Source organism: Aspergillus stella-maris (assembly GCF_047715825.1).
Source record: "Aspergillus stella-maris strain CBS 113639 unplaced genomic scaffold BDV14scaffold_14, whole genome shotgun sequence".
Lineage (NCBI taxonomy): Eukaryota > Fungi > Ascomycota > Eurotiomycetes > Eurotiales > Aspergillaceae > Aspergillus > Aspergillus stella-maris.
The window spans coordinates 92,090-117,649 of NW_027396808.1; the positions used below are offsets into that span (position 1 = coordinate 92,090).

Below are 25,560 nucleotides of genomic sequence, written 5' to 3' on the forward strand. Positions count from 1 at the left end.
GCGGAGGCCTAGACCCCGTGACCGAGCTTGGGGCGCCGCTAGTGTGGCTGAGTCAGCCAGGCACCACCCTCACCGCCCCCGATAACAGCTGATAAGCATTGATTGCGCCTCCAGCGTCTTCACCGCGGTCCATCGTCAACAATGGATGGCAAATCACGCTTCCGGTGCCTTTTTCCTTAACATAATCATGCTGAGGCTGACCTTTGATGTCTTATTTGGCTTTGCTCCTTTTGGTTCCGAGTTTGATCTTATTTCTGTATCTTCCAACATCTTTGGTGACTTGCCGCCGTCGTCCGGTTGAACCGCTTATACTGCCGTCAGAACTATTCGAGGGCTTTTTTGTTTGCGTCACAGACTTGTTGTTGGCGTTCGAGGTGTCAAGATACAAACATGGCTCAGAAAATTGACTTCAGTGCGCTCAAGGCGCGTACCATGGGGTCCGGGGCCGATGAGGAGGCTGTCACCGTGGATACCCGTGGCTTGATTTCAAAAGTTCTTGCCAGATACTCCGGACGCTGGTGAGTGTGTTTTCGAAGGACAGAAGATATGACTTATTTTATCGCCGTCACTAACGTGTAATAGGACCGTCCTACGAGAGATGATTCAAAATGCAGCTGACGCAAATGCCACGAAAGTCACTATCAAATTCGAAACTCTTCCTTCAACGACGGTTCCTCTGCCTCCTCCCGACGACGGAACAGCTATGATAAAGCACACAATATCACATCACACTCTTACACGTTTACTCATATCCAACAACGGTCTTCCTTTCAGCGAAAAGGACTGGGCTCGATTAAAGCGTATCGCTGACGGAAACCCGGATGAAGCTAAGATCGGAGCTTTTGGTGTCGGGTTCTACAGCGTATTTGATGACTGCGAAGAGCCGTTTGTGTCATCTGGTACTGATGCTATGGCGTTTTACTGGAAGGGAAACGCCTTATTTACTCGTCGCTTACAGCTGGACGAGAAAGCGAATCCCGAAACAACATTCGTCTTAGACTATCGCAATGATACATCCCCGGTACCGTCACTGATGCAGCTCTGTCAATTTCTATCCAGTAGTCTTACATTCGTTAAACTTGAGTGTATTGAGCTTTGGCTGGACGATTGGAATGTACTGCGTTTAGCCAAAAAGGCTGCCCCCGGCACCTCTCTCACCATTCCCAGAGACATCGAAACGAAAACACAGGACGGGTTAATGAAAGTTACGAGTGTCACCAGAGAAGTTGCTCAGGTCGATGCTGCCTGGATGCGCGTTGTCGATTGGAATCCGAATGCAAGCATACTTTCCGAGGGTATCAGGGACACCACTACCTCGCTGCGCAGCTTTCTGTCTAGACTCACTCAAAGTTCATCGGAAAATTCTGTTGACAGTGAGAAGAAAGAAAAGGCCAGCCAATCTGGGGATATGACGAAGGTCTCGACAGCATCTGTGTTCTTGCACATTAACACTGCAAGCATCCAGGCGTCCATCAGTCATTCACTAAGTAGTGAACTTGAGCGAGCTACACGGAAACCACCGCCCAAGAAAACATCACTCGCCGTGCTGACACCTTCATATGACACCAGCCAGGCGTCTGCAGCATCAGGATCACAAGCAGAATTTCTATCCTCAATCCTCCCCTCAAAAGGTGGCAGGGTCTTCATCGGGTTCCCTACGCAGCAAACAACTGGACTCAACGCTCACATCTCGGCCCCTTCCGTCATCCCTACGGTGGAACGAGAGAGCATTGATCTCAACACGAGGTATATCAGTAAATGGAATATGGAAATGTTGAGGGCGGCAGGTATTGTTTGTCGGATCGCTTGGGCTGCGGAAATGGCTACAATGCAGTACCGAATACAGTCTGCAAAAGATCCATCAAAGCAGTCAAAGATCCGGAAAGAAGACATCGTGCACTCGCTTCCTGAAGCTGTTCACACTGCCAATCAATTCGTGTTTCGCGAATCCACACCTTCATCGTTACTTGGACAAACCATGGAGGATGCCTTCTGGACTTGCAATAAGAATGCCTCCATCGAGGTGCTTTCAACCTGCGGTGTTGTTCAGAACCACAAGGTGCGCGTGGCCGCAAAGGACTTGACGTTCATAGACACCATACCGGTCTTGCCGGATGAATTTGTGGAGGGTTCGAAAGATTTCGTCAAAAAGTTGACGATGCTTGGGCTTGTGACCGAGATTACAGTCTCCGACATCAAACGCGAGCTAGAGACTAGTCCTCTACGCTCCTCGCAAATAACCCCGTTTCTAGGCTGGCTGGGTCGGAGAGCTGTCTCAGGCCAGCTCGATCTATACTCTGTAAAAAGTATACTCAATGCTGCGGTGGCTTTCACTGAAGATGAAAATGGAAACACCACCTCTGTGATTGTTTTCTCTCAGGTGTCGTTATATTTGAACCCCCAGCGAATCCCTGCCGACCTGCCCTTGCCACCCACGGTGATGCCCTTCAAATACACCAAATCCATGGCCAAACGGGAGCTTGACTCATTTGACTGGCAAGAACTGCAAACAGTTCCTTGGTTGTCTTGGCTTGTCAGCAATGCTGGGGATCGGAGTGTCCTTCCTCTTACCCAGGATATAACACAGACTTCGGCCTTCGCAGCACAAGTACTTCCCGTCATTTCAAAGCAATGGGAAACCCTGGGCCAGTCTTCGAAACAAGATGTGATTGATCAGCTACAATCACATACTATTATCCCAACTCGCGTTGGTATGAGGCGGCCTGGCGAGACATACTTCCCTTCCGTCCGCCTGTTTGATGACTTACCTGTCATTCATGGGCTCCAAGGAGTGAAAGAAAAGTTTCTGACAGCTCTTGGTGTCCGTAAAACCGTTGAGCTTGGTGTTATCTTCGAGCGCCTTCTTAATGCCCCAGCTTCATCTGACGAGAAATCTCCCAACCAAGTAAGGTGGAGTCACGTCGATCTCATACGATATCTTGCATCCGTTAGCAACGATATTCCTTCCAGCGACATCAAACGCCTCAAGGAAACCAGCTTCTGTGTGGCTGAAGGTGAAGGCTCGAAGCCGTTGGGACGGAAGCGCTACAAAGTTCAGGAACTCTTTGAGCCAAATGATTCTTTGAGGGTCCTCGGGTTTCGGGTCATTGAGTGGCCAGGAAACTTCATCGCCAGTAGCAATGAGGGCAAGTTCTTGTCTAGACTGGGCCTCCGAAGCTCCCCAACAGCCATTGAGGTAGTGCGGATCATGGCTAGGGCAGCCTCTCAGAGCGATTGGACTCTACACGGAAAAGCCATGTCGTATTACATCGCCGAATACGAGTCCAACGGATATGGCGTGTTCAACTGCAGTGCGGTAGCTGATCCGTTCCTGCCGGTTGAACCATTGAACAATGCGAACGACCAGCAACCAAGCATCAGTGCTCCGAGCAGATGCTACACAGACGAAGGTGCTGCCTTGTTCGGTTTCAGCATCCTCCGCAAAGATCTCCATCGACATGCTCCTAACCTCGGTGTCCAACAACATCCTAAGCTATCGGAATGCCTTGATACCTTGATCCGTAGGCCGCCATCCACAAAGCGAGATGCCAGATTAGTTTTCGTGTATCTTGCCGGGAGAGTGTCTGAGCTCAACTCGCGAGATATAGACCGCGTTGGAGGTGCCGAGATCATACCAGTCCCCACAAACGATGAGTCTATGAAAGGTGGAAAGATTCGCCGTGTAGCGCCTAGACTCTGTTATCTGGGAGAAGGTGAAGACTACAGGGATCTGTTCGACTTTGTGGACTTCGGACAGGAAGCCAATCTCTTCTTGATGGCTGTTGGGTCCAAGAGAGAACCCACCAAGGTAGAGATTGCGCAAATGGTAGTTATGGAGCCAGCCAGAATTTCTGCTACCCTTCAAAGTGCTGAAAGGTATCTCAAATTGCTGAGAACACTCGCTGAGGACATGGCTGTACTCAAGAAGAACAAGGAGCTTTTCCGGGAGATGAGGCGCTCGGCATTCTTGCTGGCTAGTAAAGAGATTTCCTTGTCCACGGAACCTGCTAATAAAGAAGTCAAGAAGAGCGTCGATGACTCTGACTATGAAGATGAGGCTGAGGAGGAAGGCATTAAGGAGTGGACGTTGACCGCCGCGAACAAGGCGATAGTGGTCGACGATTTCCAGAGCTTCGTCCAGTTCAAGGACCATGTCTTGGCTGCGCCCCAAGAAGAGGTGCTCGAGAACTTTTATATTGCTTTAGGGGCGGTGCCTCTGAGCCGCATTGTGGAAGAGCGGGCTCATTGGGGAGCGGTCGTTCCTGATCAGCGTCCTGCTGCCAAGTTGCTAAAGCTGATCAAAGAACGCTCAAGACTTTTCTTACATGACCAACCCCCTGATGGAATTCGACATGATGGCCGATGGCTTGATCAGAACCTCAAGATTCAAGTAGTACAGTCAATCGCCATTACACGGTCCCTGAAGGATCGACCCATTTCCTACAGACAGGAAAGAAAGGCAATTGTTACCGAGGTTTCAAGAGAGCACGTTATGCGTATAACTCCTGGCAAATATGATTTCTACGAGATCAGTCAAGCGCTTTCTTTCTTGATCTTGAATCGACCGAAGCTTCATTCATCCCTCACTCTGGAAATGCTCCTGAAGACTGATTTGTTGGAATTGAGAGGGCGCGGTTATAACGTGGAGCGCATTCTCAGACAAAAGGCCCAAGAAGCTCGAATCGCAGAGGACCGGCGCCAGCAGCAGGTTGAGGAGGAACGCAGACAACTGCAGGAAAGAGAAGCACTTATACAGAAAGAGGCTCAACAGTTCACCCCTGAAAAGCAAGGTTCTGGGCCAATGCCTGGCGTCTTCCCGGACTCTCCCTCTTTGAAGGAACCCCGTCTGCCTTCCCCATCAGAGACTGCCAAAGAGAAACGCAGTGGTCTGTTTTCCAATTTCACAAAACACTTCAAAGAAGGCAACCGGTCGTCTTGGAATCCCTTCAGCGAATCTCAACCCCCACCAACCAATGATTCTCCCAAGCATGCTCCTCAGCTTCCCACGCCTGAAGAACCCAAACAGCCACGCCCCGAGGCTCCGGTGTCCGTCAGCTCACCTCTCCAGCTTCAAAAGACGCTACATTCGGCTGTTCAGTCCAGTCGAGCTCATGGCACGTCTGGTATATTCTCAAAGCCCGAAGCAAACCAGATCAATGAATTGAAGACTTATTGCGATGAGAAACCTAGCCATGAGCTTGAGTTTGCGGCAACACTTCCATGTCGGGTCAATATTCTATTTGCGAGAACGGTTACTGAGCGGTCTGCGTTCCTTGCCCAGAACAGTTATGGGATGAACTTATTTGGCTCTATACTCCTCGACTGTGCCGACGTCTTTTCTCTGCGTCCTGACAGCCTAAGTATCTTTTATGATCCCGGCTCGAAATCTATCGCGTTCAACAAATCCGGAAGTATCTTCTGCAACTACTTTTACTTCCAGCAGCTGCATGAGAAAGCGCTGATTCAAAGCGCGACACCAGACCGGGCCGAAGCTACGGTCTACTGGTGGGTGATCCTCTGCCATGAGTTGGCCCACAACTTGGTAGGAGACCATAGTTCGGCCCACAGCTACTACACGTATGTTATAACGCCTTCCCTATTGTTACTCGAATATGCTGACCTTTTGCTGCAGGGAGAGTTTTGTAAGCCAATACTTCCCAAGGGTTACGGCCAAGGTCGCCACCGCACCGGCAAAGGGACAATCTTGAGGGGCCATTTCGGTTGGATCTGTACTTTGTGAAGATATAGACTGGCTTGGATTTTTGTAAATATAGAAGCTGAATAACGAATGTCATGGTTAAAAATGGTCAGGAATGAGTAGTAGTAGTAGTAGGAGTAGTAATAGAGATAGGGCGGGTGGGAACATCGGCCGGAAAGGCTCCACTGGTCCTCGTCTTTTCCCCCGGAAATCTTCACTTTTCGCCGCTGCCGCCACCAAACATCATCCTCCCTCCGGTTCTCTATTCTTGAGGATTCCTCGTCATGCATTCCTCACGTCAAAATTAAGAAAGGATGGTGACTTATGTCAGTCATCTTTTAGTGCTGACCCAGAGTCTGTCGAGCTCGCTGGTATAGAAGAGGCCGATCTTTTCGTCTTACTTTGATACCTCGCCCCCATACTTCTTACATGTCTTCCCATCTCTAACCTTCATTATTTGATCTTTTCAAGCGCTTGGAACTCCCTATAGGGAGCTTTTGACAATGGCGCCGCTACTTGGTGACTGGACGGCGTCCAGCTCTGGGCCTAACTCGAAAGCCAGCCAGGGCATCCGCCAGAAAAGTATACTTTACATTGACGCTTACGACTCCTTCTCTTACAATGTGGTCGCCATGCTGGAAGAGGTGCTTGGCGCCCGAGTCACAGTGATGATGATTGATGCAGAATGGCCAGACGGCAACATGCTTGAGTTCCTTCAACACTACGACGCGCTTGTCCTAGGCCCCGGGCCTGGGGATCCCAATGTCCACGATGATGTTGGTGTTATGGCTGATATATGGAATCTTCAAAGATCAGATATACTGCCTGTTCTTGGTATCTGCCTTGGGTTTCAGAGTTTGTGTCTTCATCATGGCATCCCTATCGGGCGATTGCCGGAGCCTCTGCATGGGCAGGTTCACCATGTCACGACGAACCAGAGGGATATCTTTGAGAATGTGCAGGATCTGGAAGTCACTCTTTATCATTCATTGTATGCAATGCTTGATGAACCGGTCAAGGCGACTGCACCAAACGAATTCACGCCGCTGAAGACAGACCTTGATATTCTCGCCTGGTTCTCTATCCAACCCGACAGATCTTCGTCAACGAAAACATGGGTTCCAATGGCTGCCCGACACAAAGAGAAGCCCTTCTGGGGTGTCCAGTTCCACCCTGAATCTTGCAAGTCTGACCGGGAAGCATGCAATAAGCTTCTCCGCAATTGGTGGGACATGGCTGTCAAGTACAATAAAGCGCACGACCGTGAAGGATATGGGAGCTTACCTACCGACATTATTCGACCACCAACTGGAGAGACTAGGTTCCCGGAAGTCGCTTATACCATGGTCAACTGGAGTGCATCGTCCACATCCCATAGCGCTTCTCGATCGCTCGCCACTTGCCAACTGGATGCTGAGCATATTTGTGAACTCTTCAACATGCCAGGATCTCCAACAGTCTTATTTCAATCAAATGGCAGATACAGCATTATATCCGTACCGAGTCCGGACAGCTGGAGGCTTGAGTACTATGCTTCACGGCATTCACTTTTGCTACAAAAGTTTTCATTCGATACCATGGAGTCCAAAGGTACGAATGTGGAAGCCTTTATGTCCGTTTCCCAATTTTGGGATATTCTTAGGTATTTGATGGACTTGAAGAAAGTCGACTCAGGACATCCCGAAGTTCCCTTCTGGGCAGGATTTTTAGGCTACTTTTCGTACGAGCTGGGGCTGGCTTGCTTGTCTCATCCGAAACATGAGTCTGGAGGCCCTCAAAGCCACGACAACATCCATGAGAGCGTCAGCGCCGAAGATCCACCAGATGTCAGTCTTTTGTGGACAGACAGGAGCATTGTGGTAGACAACGAAACGGGGAAGGTCACCGTGCAATCCACAAGGGAAGATGATGATTTACCAGCTGGCTGGTTAGATCAGACTTTCACAAAGCTGAAGGAATTTTCCTATTCAATAACATCTGCGAACTCTCCCGCCGACGAAGAACTCCTGGATTCTGTTCTAAGTGGAGGAACGATACACTTTCCCAGCGAACATACCTACCTAAACCAAGTTGAAGCATGCAAAGACGAGCTCAGAGCGGGCGAGTCATACGAGTTGTGCCTCACCTGTGAAACAAACATTGCTTTACCCGCCCCGAATACTGCTACTGAGCGCATCGACTTTCCGTGGAAGCTATATAAACGGCTTCGAAAGTACAATCCCGCAGCGTTCAGTGCCTTTGCCAGACTCGGAAACGTCAAGATTGTGAGCAGCAGCCCAGAGTGCTTCCTTAATTGGGACCGACAGTCGGTATTGGAGATGAAGCCGATGAAAGGGACCGTGAGGAAATCCAATGACATGACTCTGGAACGAGCGCGAGAAATCTTAGGGTCAACGAAAGAGATGGCCGAGAATCTCATGATTGCAGATCTGATTCGCCATGATCTCTACGGCATCTGTGGTGCTGGCAACGTGTACGTCGAGAAACTGCTCGAAGTAGAAGATCATGGGAGAGTTTACCAGATGATTACCCACGTCAAAGGGCACGTTGACCCGAGTCGGCCTGGGTATGCGGCGAAGAACATGCCACGATCACAATCATCAAACATGAGCGGGTACGGTCTCACAGCATTACAGCGGTGTCTGCCACCCGGCTCGATGACTGGCGCTCCAAAAGAGCGATCCTGCATTCATCTTTCTGCAATTGAAAAACGAAAGCGCGGGATCTACTCTGGAGTCATGGGCTTCCTTGATCTTGGTGGCGGAGGAAGCTTCTCGGTCCTGATCCGCACAGCCTTCACTTTTTCGTCAGATAATGACGATACTCAGAAGTGGCGCATCGGTGCTGGTGGTGCGGTGACTATGCTGAGCAGCGCCGAAGGCGAATGGGACGAGATGCTCACGAAGCTGCGCACCGTCTGCGGCATATTCATGCCTTCGCAGAGAAAGTAGTGTCGTGGTTGCTGACAAGATTCTGTCGACCGGACTGTTGAAAACTTCTGTTGGCAGTTTGATGTGTATTTTGCATGGCACCGACCTTCAACAGGTGTCATTGAATGACTGATGTGAACTATGTATAAGATGGATGATAGACGGGTGGTATTCAACATTCAGCGTGGGAATTGGCGTTGTGGTTGCATTTCGATAGCATCGATTAGAGTCTCGACTTAACTCCGAGACGTTTTACATGATTATAATTCAACTCATTGACCTCAGCAACTGTGTCGCCTTATTGAGTCTTGATCAGCTCTATACCTGATAATTAACAGATGCAAACATTGCAAACCGGCTGTCTACTCAGCGGAGGACCAGAACAAGAGACCTTGTAGAGCTACATTTCTAACTTCAAAAACCCAGACCTTTCATATCTTTCATCTTTTTGATCATCTGCCAAAAAAGCTCTACGATAACAGAGTATGGCAGACACACAAGACCCCTCCTCACTAGAGGAAATCCTCTGGCGCTCCCCGTCCCACGTACAAATGATGGGCGGATTTCTCCATTCGAACAACAGTAGGGACCACCCTCACTGACTGAACCTCCCGATTGATGCAATTAATCGTGTTTCCTGGCTCCTAGTCCTCTTCTACTTCGCCGAGTCGCCCTTTTTCGACGCGACATCGAACAACGCCTCCCTCGCAATCCAAGCAAACTACAATGAAGCCTTCCGGCACTTCGTCGAAACAAGAGAAGCCTTTGAGGGCCGGTTGAAGACAATGCAGGGGTTGGAATTCATGGTTGGGTATGACCCGCTACAGGCTGCTGCTGCTGCGGGAGGGGGCGCGCAGTTTGCGCATGAGCCGTCGAATGTCTGGGTTATCAGGAAACAGACGAGACGGAAGCGCGCTGGGTTTGAGGATGAGGTTGTGGTGTTGGCTACTTTTTTCGTTGTTGGGGATTGCATTTACATGGCGCCTTCGGCTGCCAGTGTGCTGGGGAATAGGATTGTATGTTTTCCTGTTACTGGTGAGGCCGTTTGTCTTGGGGCTACTGCTAACCTTACCTCGTTGTGTAGCTTTCGGCGGTGACGTCTTTGACGAGTTTGCTCAAGACTGCGTCGACTTTGCCCAAGTTTACCCCATCGCAAGGGCACACGTACCTTCCGCCGGCATCCAAATCCGCAGATACCCAGGCAGGCGCACAGTCGCAAACAAGCAAGGAGAACACCCCCATGCCCGATGCGGATGTCGCAAGCAAATCGCAGTCTTTCACAGGAGCACAGGTGGACACGGGCTCAACAATCAACGACATGAGGGCACTGGCGGAGTCATTTCACCTTCTAGCACAATACGGAGACGAGTATATGGACGAGAGCCCGTTGGTAGGCGAGCCAGGTTCCTTTATTCTATCTAGACCCGCAGACACAGATCGAGGCGCAGCCTCAAGGCAACAACAGCCTCCAAGCATTACTACCTCGTCAGCCCGAGTTGGAACGCCTCAACCGAAGGTCGACACGCCGGGTAGATCATCCGATAAGGGTAGTGCTGCAGAGGAGCCCAAATTGAAGCGAAAGAAGAGCAAACCGCCGGGTAGTTAGCATGTAGTATATGTTAACCCTGTGATACCCATTGGCAGCTAATCCATGCACTTGAGCCTGAGCAAAATGTCTCTCGTGATATGTAGAAGCCTGGACTCCATGACTTACCCCAGTAGATATCTGGGTCGACAGGCAGTTCAGCTCTTTGGAGGCTCCATTCATGAGTCATCCATTCTTTATGAAGCCCGGAAGTTCGCCGCCGCCTCTATAGCAACTTCAACTATATGATAATCCCTAAATCTTGCCAACATATACTTCCCACCTCTCTCCAAAGTCAATTGATCTATACACCGCAAAAATGGCCACCACAGAACCCAAGCGCCCCGTGGTCTGCGTCTTGTACGTCAAGAACGATCTACCCCTCCCCCGCCATCCTACGCATTTTCCCCCGAACTTCTTTAGCAGATGCCCCTTCTCTCCCCGAAATCTAGACACAATATACCCTCCTTACCAGCATGTCAACTAACTTTGTTTTTTTCTTACAGCTGCGGCTCCCTAGAAGGCACAAACCCCGCACACATGGAAGCCGCCCGCGGCCTCGCCCGCATCTTCCACGAGAACAACATCCAGCTCGTCTACGGCGGCGGCACAAGAGGCCTAATGGGCGAGATTGCCAAAACCCTCGTCTCACTATCCGGCCCATCATCCGTGCACGGCATCATCCCGCGCGCCCTAGTGAGCATAAGTAACAAGGATACGCCCTCGTCTGAATCCTCCGTCGCTGGCGCCGGAGGCGGCAAGGAAGCAGAGCGCGTCGTACAAGACCCCAATGGTATTCCTGATACAGAGTACGGCATGACGACCGTCGTGGCGGACATGCATACAAGGAAGCGCATGATGGCTGAGAAGGTTAAGGAGGGTGGGCCCGGAAGTGGTTTTGTCGCGCTCGCCGGTGGGTTCGGGACGATTGAGGAGGTCATGGAGATGACGACGTGGAATCAGTTGGGGATTCATCATTTGGGGATTGTGCTTCTTAATGTTGGTGGGTATTGGGATGGGTTGCTTGAGTGGGTGAGGAATGCGGTGCGGCAGGGGTATGTGAGTCGTGAGAATGAGGGGATTGTGGTTGAGGCGAAGAGCGTAGAGGAGGTTTGGCCTGCGCTTGTGAGGTATCAGGTTAGTGAGGGGCGGTATCAGTTGAAGTGGGAGGATGAATAGGCGTAGATTTTGTTTGGCCAGGGAGATATATATAGAGGGGGGCATTTATATAGGCATGGCTTTTAGACAAGAATTACGGATAATGAACGGAATGGATAATGACAATGGGTCTAGCAATTTGAATCGGTCGTATCATTCCCGGTTAAGGTAAGGCATTTTCATGTCTATGGCGTAAGATCACATTTATGAATCGACCTCCATCCCCTCGGACTCTTTCGTCTCCCCCGCCTCCGCCTTCTCCAGGGCTTCGAACAGCGGTAGGAGCGCCTGTCCCTCGTAGAGCTTGAAGCTCTCAACCTTTCCAGTCTGGCTATCCTGTCCCACCACACCAACAGACGTGTTGTCCACCGTCAATTCCTTATCCTGGGAGAGAGTCTCCTTGAGGGCCCGGAGACCATGGGTAACCAGCTCGTCCCGGCTGGACTCTGAGATCTGGTCTAGGTTGCGCTCGAGATAGGTACGTGCCATCTGGGACCGCGCTCCAATAGCGCAAGCAAGCATCTCCTGGGCCATGCCGGAGGGCTGGAACTCGAATAGATGAGGACCGGCTTCATCCACTCCCGCAACGAGCAGACCAACACCATATGGCCGCTTTCCGTACTGTTGCGTGTTTGTTTGGGCGCGGTCGGCGATCTGGTTAACGATGCGGTTGACGGGGAGGGGGCGGCCGTAGGTCATACGGGAGCCGAGACACTGTTGCTTCATGTAATTGGAGAGAACGCGGGCGTCCGATGCGAGACCGGCGATAGCGACGCCCATGTGCGAGTCGACTTCAATGATCTTCTTCTGATATGAGGAAAGTTCTTCGGCGTTTCTCTATGAAAGTGGATTGGGGTTAGGTGTTGATCATCTTGTATTGAGATAGCTGATAGAGCTGATGAGGTTCCGTACCTTGAGGCCAACCAGCACGGCATGTGTCTTGTTAACCAGACTGACGACAACGGAGCCCTGCTTCACTGCCTCTTGTGCATATTCAACCTGGAATATCCGACCTTGCGGGGAGCTTGATTGGAGCAACAAAGTTAGATATAGCTTCTTCGGCAGCTGAATGGGGAGCTGAATGGGGAGCTCATACAAGGTGACCGCATCGTTGTCGTAGTTGTTCCTGAACATCTTGGGAGCTGGGGGAGGGCGAAGTTGAGCTCAGGGTTGGATTTATCGTATTCGTAGAGCACAGCACCGACGTTAAGATCAAGGAGCGGGAATGGAGAAGAGAGGTTGATGGTAAGGTGAGAGCGGAACAGCAGGCAGACAGCACTGACGCAGAACATGGAGTTCCAAACGAAGCTCCACGAAGGCTGGTTGTGAGCCTGGCCGCCTCAGGCCGCTAAGCCTCAGCTGCTGCCGCCCGAGTCCACCATTACGCTGGTTAGCTGCCTGCCGCCTTCATACCTCACGTCACCCGCTTCTGTTCATTGATTCAACTGCCTGTCGAGTGAAGTGGTTGCGACCGCTACTGTCGATTTAGCCGCGATCTTCTTCTAATCTGGAGCTTAACTCTAGTCGGTCTCTGTCTGCGCAAATACCCCCTACGATACCTGCCCGCTGTCTGGAGCTTCCAGCGTCTCCGCAATCATGACGGCTGGACTGAAAACAATCATCGCTTTATCCTTTGTACGATGAGCCGCTGCCCCTCAGATGGATCACCGCTAATATATGAATTCCTACACAGGTCCTCGCCATTGGCTTCCTTCTCGTCATCCTGTCCTCGGCGCTCTGGCACAACTTCCTGCCGCTGACCGTTGTTGCGACCTACGTTATTGCGCCGCTTCCCAACTGGATCTGTTCACGATGCGCGAACCCCGATGACTTCATGGACAGCTCTGGCAATGCCATTGCTGACTTTGGCCGTTTCCTGACCGGTTTCCTGGTTCTCATGGGTATTGGTATGTTGAATCCGACTGTGATTGCTGCCCTTGACGATCGTGATTGAGTGCTACATATTGTAGCGCTACTTCTCTTATTGCAACTACGACGCCTATCTTGCCGTGAGTTCTATGCTAACATGCTGTGTTTTATAGCCCTTCCCGCCGTTCTTGCGCATGCTGGTGCCATCCAAGTCCCCGCTATGATTATGTCCATCCTCGGCGGTCTGTTGATCTACGGAACGATTATCAGCTTCTCTATGTTCTTCCGCGAGCAGGAGGAATTCTAAGTGATGACAAGATAATGTTCAACGATAGGGCCCGAGTTCGCTTGCTGGAAGTTTGAGCCGGCTGCGCAGGGGATCCGTGTCGGGACTTCGCCGATCGATTACTGCAACTTATGAAATTTGCTTTTATTTTAACGTACTTTGGGAGTCCCTGGTTTGGGCTTGAATATGATACTCCGCCCGTTGATTCTATTTCAGTTGTTCGGCGCTATGATTATTGATGTATTATAGCCACTTTCGCGGTTGTTATATAGAAATTGCAAAACTTATTCCTTTGAAGCGCTTTGCTTGCATGCCCAGTTGACTGCACAGCTAAATAAATATCACTTTCAACATTGGTGGCTGGATATGGCAAGTCATCTATAAAGATTATCACGTGACCACGCGCATTCCTATTCGGATCGCGTCGTGTCAATGCCCGCCGGTATTCATGCAAGCACCCGATCACCAATATTGACCCTTGAACATGTTGCGCCTATGATTTTTCTGTCTATATGTGTGGTGAGATTTGAACATGACAATTTGGTCCGGTACGATTGCGCTAGATGAGCAATCACAATTACAAGGTACGAGTTGCACCGCATCTGGGCGAACTGATCCTTCTCACTAACTATACCAGGTCTACAATTGATTGATCGATCTGCTAGCTGGCAGTCCGATATAGTCAAGAGCTCTACACTCGGATTCAGATCTTTCGTCAATCCAGCGCTCGTCCCACTATACGCACGCGTTGGTCCGAACCTCGAACTCCATTCAAATGACCCGGAAACTTCTCGGTGGCTGCAGCACAAGCTATTGAGCAATATATGGTTAGAGGACGATGACCTAGATCGGTTACAGACAATTCAATGCCCAGTCGGGTTTCTTGTCAGTCTTGATGGCGCGACCCGACCAAAAGCCTCAGGGCTGGCAACTACCGACCTCCTTGTGTACGGTATTTTGTCAACGACAACGTCATATGAACGGCCGCCTACGCCTCCAGTATCGTCCTCACCTGAAACTGAAGAAGCCACGTCTGGAGTTGTCAAGCAGGAACTAAGGATATACGCTATACCAATATGCGGCTCCTTGATCACTAGGGCCCAAACCATTCCCGCTCGGGAAGAGACCGAAGCGATTTCTGGTCAGCAGATTGCAGAGTTTCTACCGGACATTCACTCCCCTAGTCCTAAACGGAAGCGGGTGGCTACACTATTCGACTCTGTGGCTCAACATCATAAGAGAGTACGGTACAAGGGAGGAGAGGCTGTGTCTCAGTTGATGGCTCAAAGCCTGCAACCTTCGCAGCAACTACAGAATTATACAGTAAAGAGGGAGTCCGAGGAGCCCAGCCTTCCGATACTGAGCAAGACTGTTTCCCACCGATCTCGATCACTCTCAATCAGTTCAAACCTGAATCCAAACAAGCCGGCAGAGCTTCGAACCGATAGCTCGCGACCCAGCAGCAGTCGAGGTCATACCAGTCAAATTGCCAGGCGAACTACACCGGCTCCCGGGCTGCCAGTGGAATCCCTTGCGCGAAGACAAAGCGTGCTATCCCCTGCCTTGCTGTCGTCCGAAGGCAAGGAGTCCCCGTCGGAACCCAAAGCCGCGGAGGCTATTCTAGCCGATAATAAGAACACAATTACTCGTACCATACTGACCTGCATGCGGCTGTATGGGTACAACCGCAGCGCGCGACCTGCATCTTCTCACAAAAAGCTTGATGATATAACTTCCATAAATACTGAAAGGGAATCGCAAATACCCGGTGACAGCACAACTCAAACTGCACCCTGTCCCGATGAAGATAAGTTCAAAGCCATGTATCACGCGACCTATCGTGCTTCGACATTTGCTTTGAGAAAGTATTTAAGGGAGCCAACCGTGAGTGAGGATGGTATGCCGCCTACGCTAGAGAAGGCGAAAGCCATGACATATATTGATGGATTTTTGAAGCTATTTTGCGAGGAAGAGCACTGACCTGGCTGGTCCAGGCTACGAGGTTATGATATTATGAAGTATATAAGCCGCTTGCATCAGAGGAGTTAGCATTGAGATTACATACGCTTGTCTTCCAAATCTTGTAGAAATTCGAGAATGAAGCACTTCTATAACTTTTAGAACAACCGCAGCTAGTCGAACAAAAATGTTCATGTTGATCGCATGGGATGCATTCACCTGCAGCGTATACTCCGGAACGGGATTTTCCGCGTCCCGGACAGCTGCATCGTCATCCCAGCCTCAGGGTCGAGCAGACCATACAACCCAAACCTCCGATCGCGAACAATACCATCACAGCATCGTTTCTTTTTGCCGATAATCGCAGAACAACGAATAGCCACCCCTCACACAATGGACGACTCAAGCAACCGCCTATTCCGCTTCTCGAAGCCTGAATGGCTCAACAACTCAACCGTTCGCAACGCAGGCGTCTACACATCAGGCGCGCTGGTAAGCCACCCATCAACCGCAACATTACAATGTAACAGGCTAACAGAACCAACCTCCAGTTCTCTCTTGGCTTCTTCTTCCTAATCGACGCAGCCGCCTTCTCTCACAGCGACCGCAACGCCTCAGACGTGCACGTCAAGTTCGTCGACTGGATCCCCGGAATCTGCTCGGCGCTCGGCATGCTAGTCATCAACTCGATTGAGAAGTCGCGGCTGCAGGCAGACAGCTTCAGCTATAGCGGGAACGGTGTAGCGTGGAAGGCGCGGTTTGTGCTATTTCTCGGGTTCGCGTTGCTGGCGGGGGGGTTGGCGGGGAGTGTGGTATGTTTTTACTCTTATACTGACATATACCCTTACCATTTGGTATACGAGGTGCGGATTGTTGGCACTGAGATTGGCCGCCAGGCCCTGGGGACTGTTTTTGCTGATAAGGATTTCTTGAACAGACTGTTATGGTTCTCAAGTACCTGCTTAAGAACTATCCGCTGCCGACGCTTTATTTTGGGATCGCGAATGTTATTGCCAATGGGCTGGTTATGCTCAGGTGAGTTTCGGGAGTGTTTGGACTTGAAAATCGATTTTCTAACGCGGATTGTCATTATTATAGCTCGGTCGTTCTCTGGATCTCCCAGAACATCGAAGACGACTACACCTACAACCTTGCGCTGTAGACGCGAGTTGAAGTGCCGTTTAAAAGAGCGTCCTTTCAGCAGTATAATACCTCGAGATGTTTTCATATGATTCGTGAATGATATGTTTTATTGGTTCTTTATCGGTTTGTGTACTACATGTCTATCTGATGGGATGGCGTCAATGGTTTCGCGATGCATTATTTTATGTTGCTTCTATATAGCGCCAATGGTATCTTATATCTTTCTCGACTTTTTCTTGTCTATTTGGTATAGAGCGTGAGTTTTACCGCCATACAACAAAGCAGTAACGAATGGGAGTGGAGACCCGATGGTTGAGGATTTGCTGATGCGTCCTGTCCACGCAAAATAGGCATCAACGCACTTCGTCGAGGTCACTTCACTCATAGTACTCTTTCTCGACGAAGCCTCTTTCTTTAGGTCATGAATTCTCTTGGCCAGCAAGATACTCCCGGAACTAGGCAGCCGAGAAACGAGGCCGCAGAGCCGCTCCGCGTCACAAAAGGGTCATGATCTGTAGTGCAGATCACTGCACCGCTAGGCATCAAGCTTAAATATCCTTCCAAGCAAAGTTGACTTGCGCGTCCTCTTACGACGACGGCACCTGAACCGCTCTCAATTTGTCCATGATCGCATCGATGGCTTCCATGTCGCCGGCGTCGACCTTGCCCGAGGCATACCCCTCCGGCAGGTGCTTCACAAGCTCATTGGTACCGGGTTGATAATTCCGGACAGCTGATGAGAGAGCCAGAACAGCCTTCTTGCGTACAGCCTGGGTGGTATCTGTAATGGCGAGCGAGACGAGTTTCGGGATAGCGTTCATGACGATGAGCTATTGAAGAAAAACCCTCGTTAGCCATACATTCCTCTAGGTAGTAGGGAGAAAAGAAAACAGAAGAAAAAAACAAACCTTATCCTGCGCTTTCTCGTTATTCTGCACCGCCGTCCCAATACACCAAGCCGCATACTTCTTCATCTCGGCCTCCTCGTGCCCCAAAAGTTCCACAAGCGGCGTCCAAAGCCCCAGCGGCTCCAAATTATTCGCATTATCGATGTTCTCAACGAGTTGTTCCAGGTTATCGAATGCAATCACTTTGTTCTCGAGGTCGACTTCTGGATCGCGCAGGGCTTCCATGGCTGCTTTCATGAGGTCTGCTTCGGAGGGGCCGCCGAAGAGCGAGTTGAGCATTTCGGGCGTGATGTTTTGGGAGGGTTGAGCAGCAGGGGCATCGTTGCCGTCGGAAGAGCCTGAGGGAGGGTTTGTTGAGTTTTGGATTCCCCATTTTAGGAGGTTGTTCATATTCGGGTCCATGGCCATTTTGGTGGTTGTGGTGTTTGGTGGTTTTTTTCTGTAGTATGCGAAAGTCGGGTGGTTGTAGATGTGATATTGAATTGAGATTGAGGAACGGCGATTCAAAAAGCCTTTGATAATTATGAGTCTAGTAAATCGCAAGGGTAAGAGTTGGGATTGCAGTAGGTGTTGAGTGAGGAACAATTATCGGATTGTTGAAGATGAAACCGAAAAAAGGTTCTCGACGGACCCAGACGCTTCACGCAGCAGCGATGACATTCCACTTCATTCTACGCTAAGCAGACGGTTTAGTGACCATTCATGCAAGGAGCGCTCTGATTGAAGTTTAGTACTGCGACAATCCAAATCAGTTGCAGCCTCAACCTTATCTTGCTCCTGGGCTGAAATATCAGTGCTTCGGTCGATATTAGTGGTTTCATGTTCATGCCTGTTACCCCGCGATGCTGTCATACAATGAACTCACCCTCCGTGCGGCTTAATCCCGCTTGACGTGGGAGGGTGGTTGAATCTGTACGAGTGTACAGAAGCGGGAATATCCTGCGATGCTTATTCTAGTGTTGTTGTCTAGCCTTGTCAATGTCTGTATCTCGACTGGGTCTTCACAATAGCATTGTGCACTATTTAGCACTGCTGGAGACTTGATCTGCAAAGTCGGTAAGCTAGACTCTTCAAGGCGTCCAGAGTCCAGCCCAAGGAACAGTACGAATACGAAGGATTGGACATGATACCTTCGAACATCTTCTTCGTATACGTAGTTAAAGGGAACAGGATTTATATAAGATAGCAGGCCCAGACAGCCCCTCCTCAGGCACAGACCTTCCTAATCGAGGCGAGGGGTAGGAATCTGGAAGCCTGGAATCCGCCCTCAGGCATTGGAATTCGGGGAACGGCCAGTCGTCATCGTGCTTACATGTCTGGCTTTCCTGCTGAACGAATGAGACGAGCCATTGAGAGACCCTGTTTTTTGGAAACTGGAACACGCCGGGCTGAACCATCCTCGCGGCCACGGATTCCACGGTCTTGCCCCACGAGGATTCATCATCTCACTTGGCTCGGAAAGGACACCTCAGCTAGGCTGTCCTAATTATAATCATTCTGCCTTGGAGGCAACACCGTAGAGGCGACCTGTATAAAAACTGGGCAAATGGGAGACCAGTAGGGAGAGACAGTTCAGACCTCAGACTGGAGCACAGCTGTGTGGCGGTGACAGAGCGACTGGGACCCTCTCACCCTAGACGAGACTAACTAAGCCCGTTTGGCGCCCAAGAGACTAGTAAGAGCATAGCAAGAGAGGAACTCCGTCCAGCCCCCTTTTGTTGCTCTCCCTCTTCAGTTCGAGAGCGCCAGACCTGCTGCTGGCTCCTGCTGACTACTCCGCCCGCCTACCGCTCCCTCGCTCCCTCACCTCCACCACCACCACCGTCCACGTCCACCACCAAACTCTCGACTCTTTCCCCTTCTCTTCTCCTCCACTTTCTCCCCCCCAAACAACATCCTCCTGCTCCGGCTATCCATCTCTCTCCTCCTTCCTTCTTCTACTCACCCTTCTCGTTTCTTTTTCTTTTCGTTCTTCGTAGTCTAATCCATCCCTAGTCACCATGGAGGGTAAGCTTTCTGCCACCTAACGCCTTGCTTCCTCGCTTGCTCCCTTCCCCTCCACACCTGAAAGCTGTCAACCTCGCGCTAACTCATCTTTCATTGTCTGTCTACAGAAGAAGTTGCTGCTCTCGTTATCGACAATGGGTATGTCTTGCCTGTTTTGATGGCATCCTAGATGCCACATTACCCCCCGTTGTTTGTTCCTAAACATTCGCCTTCGCTCCTCGCCGCTGGTCGCAATGGCCTCACTGTTCTCGACATACTGGTTGGGCATTGGCATTTGTGTGGAAGGAGAATCATTTTGATTGATGAGCAATGTCTACAATACATGGTTTGGTGTGATATGCTGACTCGGACTCCTTTAGTTCGGGTATGTGCAAGGCCGGTTTCGCCGGTGACGATGCTCCCCGTGCCGTCTTCCGTAAGTCAACCCCTCCATCCCCTTATGCAATTCCTGCTCTTATCAGTGCGGCTGTTACCCCTGTTATCGAGTATTTTCGATGAAAAAGCGTCCGCTTTGCTTTTGCAGTACAGTGGTCTTTTCAGGGCGGTGAACATCCCAATGTTTCCTGGGAATATACACAATTGCACGATCTAAATGCTAACTATGTGCTACAGCCTCCATTGTCGGTCGTCCCCGTCACCATGGGTAAATTACTCCAATAAATTCCTTATAACGAAGGACGGTGGCCACTAACGCTCGGAACAGTATCATGATTGGTATGGGTCAGAAGGACTCCTACGTTGGTGATGAGGCACAGTCCAAGCGTGGTATCCTCACGCTCCGATACCCCATTGAGCACGGTGTCGTCACAAACTGGGATGACATGGAGAAGATTTGGCACCACACATTCTACAACGAGCTCCGTGTCGCCCCTGAGGAGCACCCCGTTCTCTTGACCGAGGCTCCCATCAACCCTAAGTCCAACCGTGAGAAGATGACTCAGATCGTCTTCGAGACTTTCAACGCCCCCGCCTTCTACGTCTCCATCCAGGCCGTTCTGTCTCTGTACGCTTCCGGTCGTACCACCGGTATCGTCCTTGACTCCGGTGACGGTGTCACCCACGTTGTCCCCATCTACGAGGGTTTCGCTCTCCCCCACGCCATTTCCCGTGTCGACATGGCTGGTCGTGACCTTACCGACTATCTCATGAAGATCTTGGCCGAGCGCGGTTACACCTTCTCCACCACCGCTGAGCGTGAAATCGTCCGTGACATCAAGGAGAAGCTCTGCTACGTCGCACTCGACTTCGAGCAGGAGATCCAGACCGCCTCCCAGAGCTCCAGCCTCGAGAAGTCCTACGAGCTTCCCGACGGTCAGGTCATCACCATTGGTAACGAGCGTTTCCGTGCTCCTGAGGCTCTCTTCCAGCCTTCCGTCCTTGGTCTCGAATCTGGCGGTATCCACGTCACCACTTTCAACTCCATCATGAAGTGTGATGTTGATGTCCGTAAGGATCTCTACGGCAACATTGTCATGGTACGTATCATTTTTCACTTTTGCAGCTGACAACACTAACAACCCAATAGTCTGGTGGTACTACCATGTACCCCGGTATCTCCGACCGTATGCAGAAGGAAATTACCGCCCTTGCTCCCTCATCCATGAAGGTCAAGATCATCGCTCCTCCTGAGCGTAAATACTCCGTCTGGATCGGTGGTTCCATTCTTGCTTCCCTCTCCACCTTCCAACAGATGTGGATCTCCAAGCAGGAGTACGACGAGAGCGGTCCCTCGATTGTTCACCGCAAGTGCTTCTAAGGTATGGCTTACAAGGTTTCAATGATGGAAACGAGTGTCTAACAATGGTTACAGCTATTGCGTTGTATCTTGTCGTTGTCGCGTATTTCCTGTTGTATTAAAAGATCAGATGGAGACAAACGGTGGCTCGCGGGCCGTCTCTGACTCGCACTAGGAGGAAAGAAAGCCTGAGAAAGGAACTTTGATTTTAGCTGTGAATAGAGATGGTTTGTTCGAGGACGCTTGTCGCTCGGCGCAGGGGGCAAATTCGAATGGCAGCTTGTGGGACAGAATATTCGATGGATACTACTGTACATGGGTTTATTGCCAGTGCGGTGAAAGCTTCCTTTCATATAGTTCAATCCTTGTTTGAATCTGTTGTTTCATATTTGGACTGCTCTTTTCTTTTCCTTCTCCGAAGCTCTTGCCTCTGGGTAGGCTTTACTGCCGCGAGTGTTTGATTCTGTGTGGAGCTAACGAGTGTCTTTTGCCACTTGTTCTTTGTTTGTTCTTCTATCTGACCCTTTCCCTTGAACTTCCATTGTCGACATTCACTCCCAGCGCATTACAAACAGCGAACTTGATATCAGTATAGTACGAAACAAGTAGCCACCAAAAGACTTCCTAGTACCATTCAAGTTGATTTGAGTGCCCTAATATACCAAATATATCAAAGAGCATACCTTGGCCTTGCTCAATGCCTTGGGTCTGTTTTTGCCATCATCAATTGTCACTCGACCATGTGCTAGGCTGCGAATATCCAACTCCATTCGGGCTTTCTCGAGCAAGATGAAGATCTAGATTCCACCGTTGCCACCCAGAAACAAACCCTTGGCCCCGAGTATACGCAGCAAAAACCCTTCATTTGAGCCAATGGCTTGTTCCCTATTTCAACTGCCTTGCCAAATACCCCAATCATTTCAGGCACGATCAACTCAGTAGATAATCAATGGTAGTTACCAGAAGCTTCTTGCTAAATGCTAAGTGTCCCTAGTATACTCCGATGGTTCCTGCATGTGTACTAGCACCAATTATTCTGCCGGTATTACAAAGATGGTTGTATTGTTACGTACCCAGTCGTACGGTATTTGGCCGATTTTAATCTTATCTGCAGATCCTCCGATACAGGAGATCGACTGAAATATTTTATGTAGTGAGTCAGAAGTATACCTATTTTAATAGGGCTTCGAGTCAAACTTTCAGGTGTGATTGTGAAGTATGATCAAATGGTTATATTCTAGCTACATCGCGCATAATGTCATAAACATAATTTGATATTAATGAGAAATCATTTCTTTTGTTTTCAAGCACATTTCCTTCTCCTTCACATCCAGATCAGAGGGCACATTCCATGCAAAGTGATTTCAATCAGCGACTCTAAGCATCCCAGGACTCAAGACCAGAAACAACACACTCCTCCTCTCCCTCCTCCTTGACCTTGAGCTCACCGACCTGGTAGACCGTCTCGCCTTCCTTCTCAAGGAGTTCGCGAACAGCAGCCTCCTCGCCCTTCTCAACGACGATGACCATACCAACACCGCAGTTGAAGGCACGGGTCATTTCGTGAGCGGAGACGTTACCGTTCTTCTTCAACCACGAGAAGACGGGGGGCAGCGTCCATGTCTTGGCATCGATGTGTGCTGTCAAGGTCGGGGGAAGCATACGGGGGACATTATCGACGAGACCACCGCCCGTGATGTGGGCGAGACCCTTGATTGTTGATGAGGAAGAGGCGGAGAGGGCCTTGAGGAGGGGCTTGACGTAGATGCGGGTGGGCGTGAGGAGTGCACGGCCGAGGGTGAGGGGCTCGACGTTGGAGGCGGTGGAGGTAGAGGGGGAAGAAGAGGGCATGGTAAAGGGGGCAGGGTCGTTGTAGCCGAGTCCAGAGCGCTCGACGATCTTGCGGACGAGAGAGTACCCGTTTGAGTGCGGGCCTGAGGAGGCCAGGGCGAGGAGGACATCGCCGGCCTTCATGGCCTTGGTGTCTGGGAGGATGGTGCGCGCGTTAGGGCCGGAGGTGTTGATTGCGCCGACGGCGGCACCGACAGCATCATAGGTGTCTTCGACGAAAAGGCCGGGCATTTCGGCCGTTTCACCGCCAATGAGGGCACAGCCGGCTTGCATGCAGCCTTCTGCGACACCAGTGACAAAGGCAGCGGCCGTGTTGACGTCGAGTTTACCGCAGGAGTAGCAGTCGAGGAAGAAGAGGGGCTCGGCGCCCTGGACGACGAGGTCGTTGACGTTCATGGCGACGAGGTCAACGCCGACTGTGTTGTGGACGCCTGCGGCGTGGGCGATTTTGAGCTTGGTGCCGACGCCGTCGATAGCGCCGATGAGGGTTGGGGACTCAGCATGGTAGGCGGAGTTGGCTGCGGCGAGGGAGAAGAGACCGCCGAAGCCACCGATGACGGCGTCGGTTCCGGGACGCTTGGTCTTTGCGACGGAGCTCTTGATCTTGTTGACGAGGTCGTTACCGGCGTCGATGGAGACACCGGCGGCGGCGTAGGTGAGGCCTTGCTGAGATTGCTGGGCCTCGCGCTGGCGGAAGGCACGGTGAGCAATGTCCTTGCGGTAGAAGACATCCTCGAAGTGAATCGTTTCGATACCAGCATAGCTCCTCTTCAGAGACTCTTCGAGGCTAGCTCCGGTAGCAGTGGCCGCGATGACTCGCCCACCGGCAGTCTGCAACTCGCTGCCGACAAGGTTGGTTCCGGCGTGGAAGATCAGGGTACCCTCGGGCGTGGGGTCCAAGGTGATCTTCTTGCCCTTGGCGTAAGAACCGGGGTATCCACCCGCAACGGCGATGACAGTTGTGGAGAAGTTGGGCTTGATCTTGACTGAGACGCCGTCGAGCCAGTGTTCCGTGCAAGCCACCATAATCTCAGCCAGATCAGTGTCGTCACTCAGCAGAGGAAGGAGGGTCTGGGTCTCTGGGTCTCCTCCTCGGACGTTGTATTCGAGGACTTTAGGGCCGTTCTTGGTCATCATGAGACCGGTGAACAGAATACCAACGAAGGGGAATCCTTTATCTTAGTCAGTACATAGAGCACAAGCATGGATTGTCGCTCAGTACGCACCTTCCCTTCTCATGCCGTCGACGGAGGGCTGAACAATTGTGCGGTCAATCTCCTCGAGGACCTGTTTCGATGAAATTGGTGTAGGGGCGTAACAACCCATGCCTCCAGTGTTCGGGCCCTGGTCTCCGTCAAAGATACGCTTGTGGTCCTGAGCGGCGGGCAGAGACTTGATGGTGTAGCCATCACTGAAGGTCAGGACACTGAGCTCATCACCCTCGAGGTATTCTTCAATGACGACCTCGTTTCCAGCATCGCCGAACTGGCGGTCGAGCATCATCTCGCGGAGGGCCGCATGCGCCTCTTCCTTAGTGGTGGGAATGATGACACCCTTTCCACCAGCCAATCCGTCGGCCTTGATAACAACATTGTGGGAGACGCTGTCGAGGTACTGGCGAGCCTTTTCGTAATCGGTGAAGTTCTCGTACGCAGCGGTGGGGATGTTCTGGCGCTTCATGAAGTCTTTTGAGAAGGCCTTGGAGCCCTCCATGCGCGCTGCGGCTTTCGATGGACCAAAGCACCTAATACCGACTTAAGAACGCTATTAGCAATTAACTAGTCAAGATGGGAAAGTATGATCACTCACCAGCCTGGAAGTATCCCTGGATGCCATCCACCAATGGAGCCTCCGGGCCTGGAACCACGAGGTTGACCTTGTTCTGCTGGGCGAAAGCTACCAGTCCAGGGTAGTCATTACCCTTCACATTGGCATTTTCGATCTTGGGATTGATTCCTGCAGCAGTGCCTCCATTGCCTGGGGCGACATATACAATGTCGACCCGAGAAGACTGACTCAATTTCCAAGCCAGAGCATGCTCACGACCGCCATTGCCGACAATAAGAACGCGCAGACGTTCCTGAGTCATTGTGGAGTATTGTTCCCGAGGGTATCTAGCACTCCGGTATAAGAGTTAGCATAGTTGTTGGGAAATAGTTAATAATTGGGGCTGGGTTGGTAGTAGAGGTAGTTCATGGAGGGGCAGTGAAATCGCATGGACAAAGCCCCTCCATTGAAGCACAGCCTCACGACCGCCAGCTTCAAATAAATAACGATCATGTCATAGAGCTTACCTCGAGAAAAGTCTAACAGGAGACAAACCGCTGATGAGCAAGAGTAGCCGTTGTAGAGGAACAGAACGTCTCCCGCTTCGTCGAGAGTGAACTTTTTTCTGGTGCGGGACGGCGGGGCTCTCGATTCCGCCGAAGTC

The 25,560-nt window shown here is 50.9% G+C and overlaps 11 protein-coding genes across 11 annotated transcripts; 8 read left to right on the plus strand and 3 right to left on the minus strand.

Moving 5' to 3' along the window:
* The first annotated feature begins 131 nt into the window (after nucleotides 1-131).
* On the plus strand, nucleotides 132-5,805 carry BDV14DRAFT_169727 (histidine kinase-like ATPase domain-containing protein). Its single transcript, XM_073768078.1, has 3 exons — nucleotides 132-518; nucleotides 583-5,577; nucleotides 5,633-5,805. Exons 1-3 carry the CDS (start codon nucleotides 391-393, stop codon nucleotides 5,706-5,708), a joined length of 5,199 nt encoding a protein of 1,732 aa, XP_073630239.1. The 5' UTR covers nucleotides 132-390; the 3' UTR covers nucleotides 5,709-5,805.
* A 124-nt stretch (nucleotides 5,806-5,929) lies between these two features.
* pabA (aminodeoxychorismate synthase pabA) lies at nucleotides 5,930-8,970 on the plus strand. The gene has a single exon (XM_073768079.1). It carries the CDS (start codon nucleotides 6,202-6,204, stop codon nucleotides 8,647-8,649), a length of 2,448 nt encoding a protein of 815 aa, XP_073630240.1. The 5' UTR covers nucleotides 5,930-6,201; the 3' UTR covers nucleotides 8,650-8,970.
* Nucleotides 8,971-9,040: 70 nt separating this feature from the next.
* On the plus strand, nucleotides 9,041-10,447 carry med6 (mediator complex subunit MED6). The gene is made up of 3 exons (XM_073776469.1): nucleotides 9,041-9,210; nucleotides 9,277-9,644; nucleotides 9,713-10,447. The coding sequence occupies exons 1-3, from the start codon at nucleotides 9,114-9,116 to the stop codon at nucleotides 10,232-10,234; spliced, it is 987 nt and encodes a 328-aa protein (XP_073630241.1). The 5' UTR covers nucleotides 9,041-9,113; the 3' UTR covers nucleotides 10,235-10,447.
* BDV14DRAFT_29698 (LOG family protein) lies at nucleotides 10,306-11,567 on the plus strand. The gene is made up of 2 exons (XM_073776470.1): nucleotides 10,306-10,573; nucleotides 10,720-11,567. The coding sequence occupies exons 1-2, from the start codon at nucleotides 10,533-10,535 to the stop codon at nucleotides 11,390-11,392; spliced, it is 714 nt and encodes a 237-aa protein (XP_073630242.1). The 5' UTR covers nucleotides 10,306-10,532; the 3' UTR covers nucleotides 11,393-11,567.
* pre5 (proteasome core particle subunit alpha 6) lies at nucleotides 11,497-12,641 on the minus strand. The gene is made up of 3 exons (XM_073768080.1): nucleotides 12,468-12,641; nucleotides 12,284-12,395; nucleotides 11,497-12,208 (listed from the first exon to the last, which is right to left on the minus strand). The coding sequence occupies exons 1-3, from the start codon at nucleotides 12,503-12,505 to the stop codon at nucleotides 11,576-11,578; spliced, it is 783 nt and encodes a 260-aa protein (XP_073630243.1). The 5' UTR covers nucleotides 12,506-12,641; the 3' UTR covers nucleotides 11,497-11,575.
* A 130-nt stretch (nucleotides 12,642-12,771) lies between these two features.
* BDV14DRAFT_169736 (Vps55 family protein) lies at nucleotides 12,772-13,986 on the plus strand. The gene is made up of 3 exons (XM_073768081.1): nucleotides 12,772-13,006; nucleotides 13,065-13,278; nucleotides 13,414-13,986. The coding sequence occupies exons 1-3, from the start codon at nucleotides 12,968-12,970 to the stop codon at nucleotides 13,545-13,547; spliced, it is 387 nt and encodes a 128-aa protein (XP_073630244.1). The 5' UTR covers nucleotides 12,772-12,967; the 3' UTR covers nucleotides 13,548-13,986.
* BDV14DRAFT_169737 (uncharacterized protein) lies at nucleotides 13,986-15,593 on the plus strand. Its single transcript, XM_073768082.1, has 2 exons — nucleotides 13,986-14,110; nucleotides 14,164-15,593. The coding sequence occupies exons 1-2, from the start codon at nucleotides 14,059-14,061 to the stop codon at nucleotides 15,504-15,506; spliced, it is 1,395 nt and encodes a 464-aa protein (XP_073630245.1). The 5' UTR covers nucleotides 13,986-14,058; the 3' UTR covers nucleotides 15,507-15,593.
* Nucleotides 15,594-15,878: 285 nt separating this feature from the next.
* BDV14DRAFT_198017 (UPF0220 family protein) lies at nucleotides 15,879-16,524 on the plus strand (the record flags this gene model as incomplete). The annotated part of the gene is made up of 3 exons (XM_073772814.1): nucleotides 15,879-15,977; nucleotides 16,037-16,297; nucleotides 16,423-16,524. 3 exons carry the CDS (start codon nucleotides 15,879-15,881, stop codon nucleotides 16,522-16,524), a joined length of 462 nt encoding a protein of 153 aa, XP_073630246.1.
* A 590-nt stretch (nucleotides 16,525-17,114) lies between these two features.
* Nucleotides 17,115-18,132, minus strand: fes1 (Hsp70 nucleotide exchange factor FES1). The gene is made up of 2 exons (XM_073776472.1): nucleotides 17,537-18,132; nucleotides 17,115-17,458 (listed from the first exon to the last, which is right to left on the minus strand). Exons 1-2 carry the CDS (start codon nucleotides 17,942-17,944, stop codon nucleotides 17,216-17,218), a joined length of 651 nt encoding a protein of 216 aa, XP_073630247.1. The 5' UTR covers nucleotides 17,945-18,132; the 3' UTR covers nucleotides 17,115-17,215.
* Nucleotides 18,133-19,104: 972 nt separating this feature from the next.
* On the plus strand, nucleotides 19,105-21,950 carry act1 (actin). Its single transcript, XM_073776471.1, has 7 exons — nucleotides 19,105-19,543; nucleotides 19,651-19,681; nucleotides 19,903-19,958; nucleotides 20,156-20,186; nucleotides 20,247-21,018; nucleotides 21,069-21,300; nucleotides 21,354-21,950. Exons 1-6 carry the CDS (start codon nucleotides 19,537-19,539, stop codon nucleotides 21,297-21,299), a joined length of 1,128 nt encoding a protein of 375 aa, XP_073630248.1. The 5' UTR covers nucleotides 19,105-19,536; the 3' UTR covers nucleotide 21,300; nucleotides 21,354-21,950.
* Nucleotides 21,951-22,462: 512 nt separating this feature from the next.
* ade1 (bifunctional aminoimidazole ribotide synthase/glycinamide ribotide synthase) lies at nucleotides 22,463-25,531 on the minus strand. Its single transcript, XM_073768083.1, has 4 exons — nucleotides 25,424-25,531; nucleotides 24,939-25,243; nucleotides 24,356-24,883; nucleotides 22,463-24,301 (listed from the first exon to the last, which is right to left on the minus strand). Exons 2-4 carry the CDS (start codon nucleotides 25,216-25,218, stop codon nucleotides 22,656-22,658), a joined length of 2,454 nt encoding a protein of 817 aa, XP_073630249.1. The 5' UTR covers nucleotides 25,219-25,243; nucleotides 25,424-25,531; the 3' UTR covers nucleotides 22,463-22,655.
* Between the last annotated feature and the right edge of the window lie 29 nt (nucleotides 25,532-25,560).

Bases quoted from the DNA above. Each gene is read 5' to 3' on its own strand.
- BDV14DRAFT_169727 (XM_073768078.1), top strand. From the start codon at position 391: ATGGCTCAGAAAATTGACTTCAGTGCGCTCAAGGCGCGTACCATGGGG. The intron at 519-582 runs GTGAGTGTGTTT...AACGTGTAATAG, and splicing joins GCCAGATACTCCGGACGCTG to GACCGTCCTACGAGAGATGA. The intron at 5,578-5,632 runs GTATGTTATAAC...CTTTTGCTGCAG, and splicing joins TCGGCCCACAGCTACTACAC to GGAGAGTTTTGTAAGCCAAT.
- pabA (XM_073768079.1), top strand. From the start codon at position 6,202: ATGGCGCCGCTACTTGGTGACTGGACGGCGTCCAGCTCTGGGCCTAAC.
- med6 (XM_073776469.1), top strand. From the start codon at position 9,114: ATGGCAGACACACAAGACCCCTCCTCACTAGAGGAAATCCTCTGGCGC. The intron at 9,211-9,276 runs GTAGGGACCACC...CCTGGCTCCTAG, and splicing joins ATTTCTCCATTCGAACAACA to TCCTCTTCTACTTCGCCGAG. The intron at 9,645-9,712 runs GTATGTTTTCCT...CTCGTTGTGTAG, and splicing joins GTGTGCTGGGGAATAGGATT to CTTTCGGCGGTGACGTCTTT.
- BDV14DRAFT_29698 (XM_073776470.1), top strand. From the start codon at position 10,533: ATGGCCACCACAGAACCCAAGCGCCCCGTGGTCTGCGTCTT. The intron at 10,574-10,719 runs GTACGTCAAGAA...TTTTTCTTACAG, and splicing joins CGCCCCGTGGTCTGCGTCTT to CTGCGGCTCCCTAGAAGGCA.
- pre5 (XM_073768080.1), bottom strand. From the start codon at position 12,505: ATGTTCAGGAACAACTACGACAACGATGCGGTCACCTT. The intron at 12,396-12,467 runs GTATGAGCTCCC...GCTCCAATCAAG, and splicing joins GACAACGATGCGGTCACCTT to CTCCCCGCAAGGTCGGATAT. The intron at 12,209-12,283 runs GTACGGAACCTC...CCACTTTCATAG, and splicing joins CCGTGCTGGTTGGCCTCAAG to AGAAACGCCGAAGAACTTTC.
- BDV14DRAFT_169736 (XM_073768081.1), top strand. From the start codon at position 12,968: ATGACGGCTGGACTGAAAACAATCATCGCTTTATCCTTT. The intron at 13,007-13,064 runs GTACGATGAGCC...ATTCCTACACAG, and splicing joins CAATCATCGCTTTATCCTTT to GTCCTCGCCATTGGCTTCCT. The intron at 13,279-13,413 runs GTATGTTGAATC...TGTGTTTTATAG, and splicing joins CCTGGTTCTCATGGGTATTG to CCCTTCCCGCCGTTCTTGCG.
- BDV14DRAFT_169737 (XM_073768082.1), top strand. From the start codon at position 14,059: ATGACAATTTGGTCCGGTACGATTGCGCTAGATGAGCAATCACAATTA. The intron at 14,111-14,163 runs GTACGAGTTGCA...TAACTATACCAG, and splicing joins TGAGCAATCACAATTACAAG to GTCTACAATTGATTGATCGA.
- fes1 (XM_073776472.1), bottom strand. From the start codon at position 17,944: ATGGCCATGGACCCGAATATGAACAACCTCCTAAAATGGGGAATCCAA. The intron at 17,459-17,536 runs GTTTGTTTTTTT...TTTCTTCAATAG, and splicing joins ACGAGAAAGCGCAGGATAAG to CTCATCGTCATGAACGCTAT.
- act1 (XM_073776471.1), top strand. The intron at 19,682-19,902 runs GTATGTCTTGCC...GGACTCCTTTAG, and splicing joins GCTCTCGTTATCGACAATGG to TTCGGGTATGTGCAAGGCCG. The intron at 20,187-20,246 runs GTAAATTACTCC...CGCTCGGAACAG, and splicing joins GGTCGTCCCCGTCACCATGG to TATCATGATTGGTATGGGTC.
- ade1 (XM_073768083.1), bottom strand. From the start codon at position 25,218: ATGACTCAGGAACGTCTGCGCGTTCTTATTGTCGGCAATGGCGGTCGT. The intron at 24,884-24,938 runs GTGAGTGATCAT...AGCGTTCTTAAG, and splicing joins CCAGGGATACTTCCAGGCTG to TCGGTATTAGGTGCTTTGGT. The intron at 24,302-24,355 runs GTGCGTACTGAG...ACTAAGATAAAG, and splicing joins CGACGGCATGAGAAGGGAAG to GATTCCCCTTCGTTGGTATT.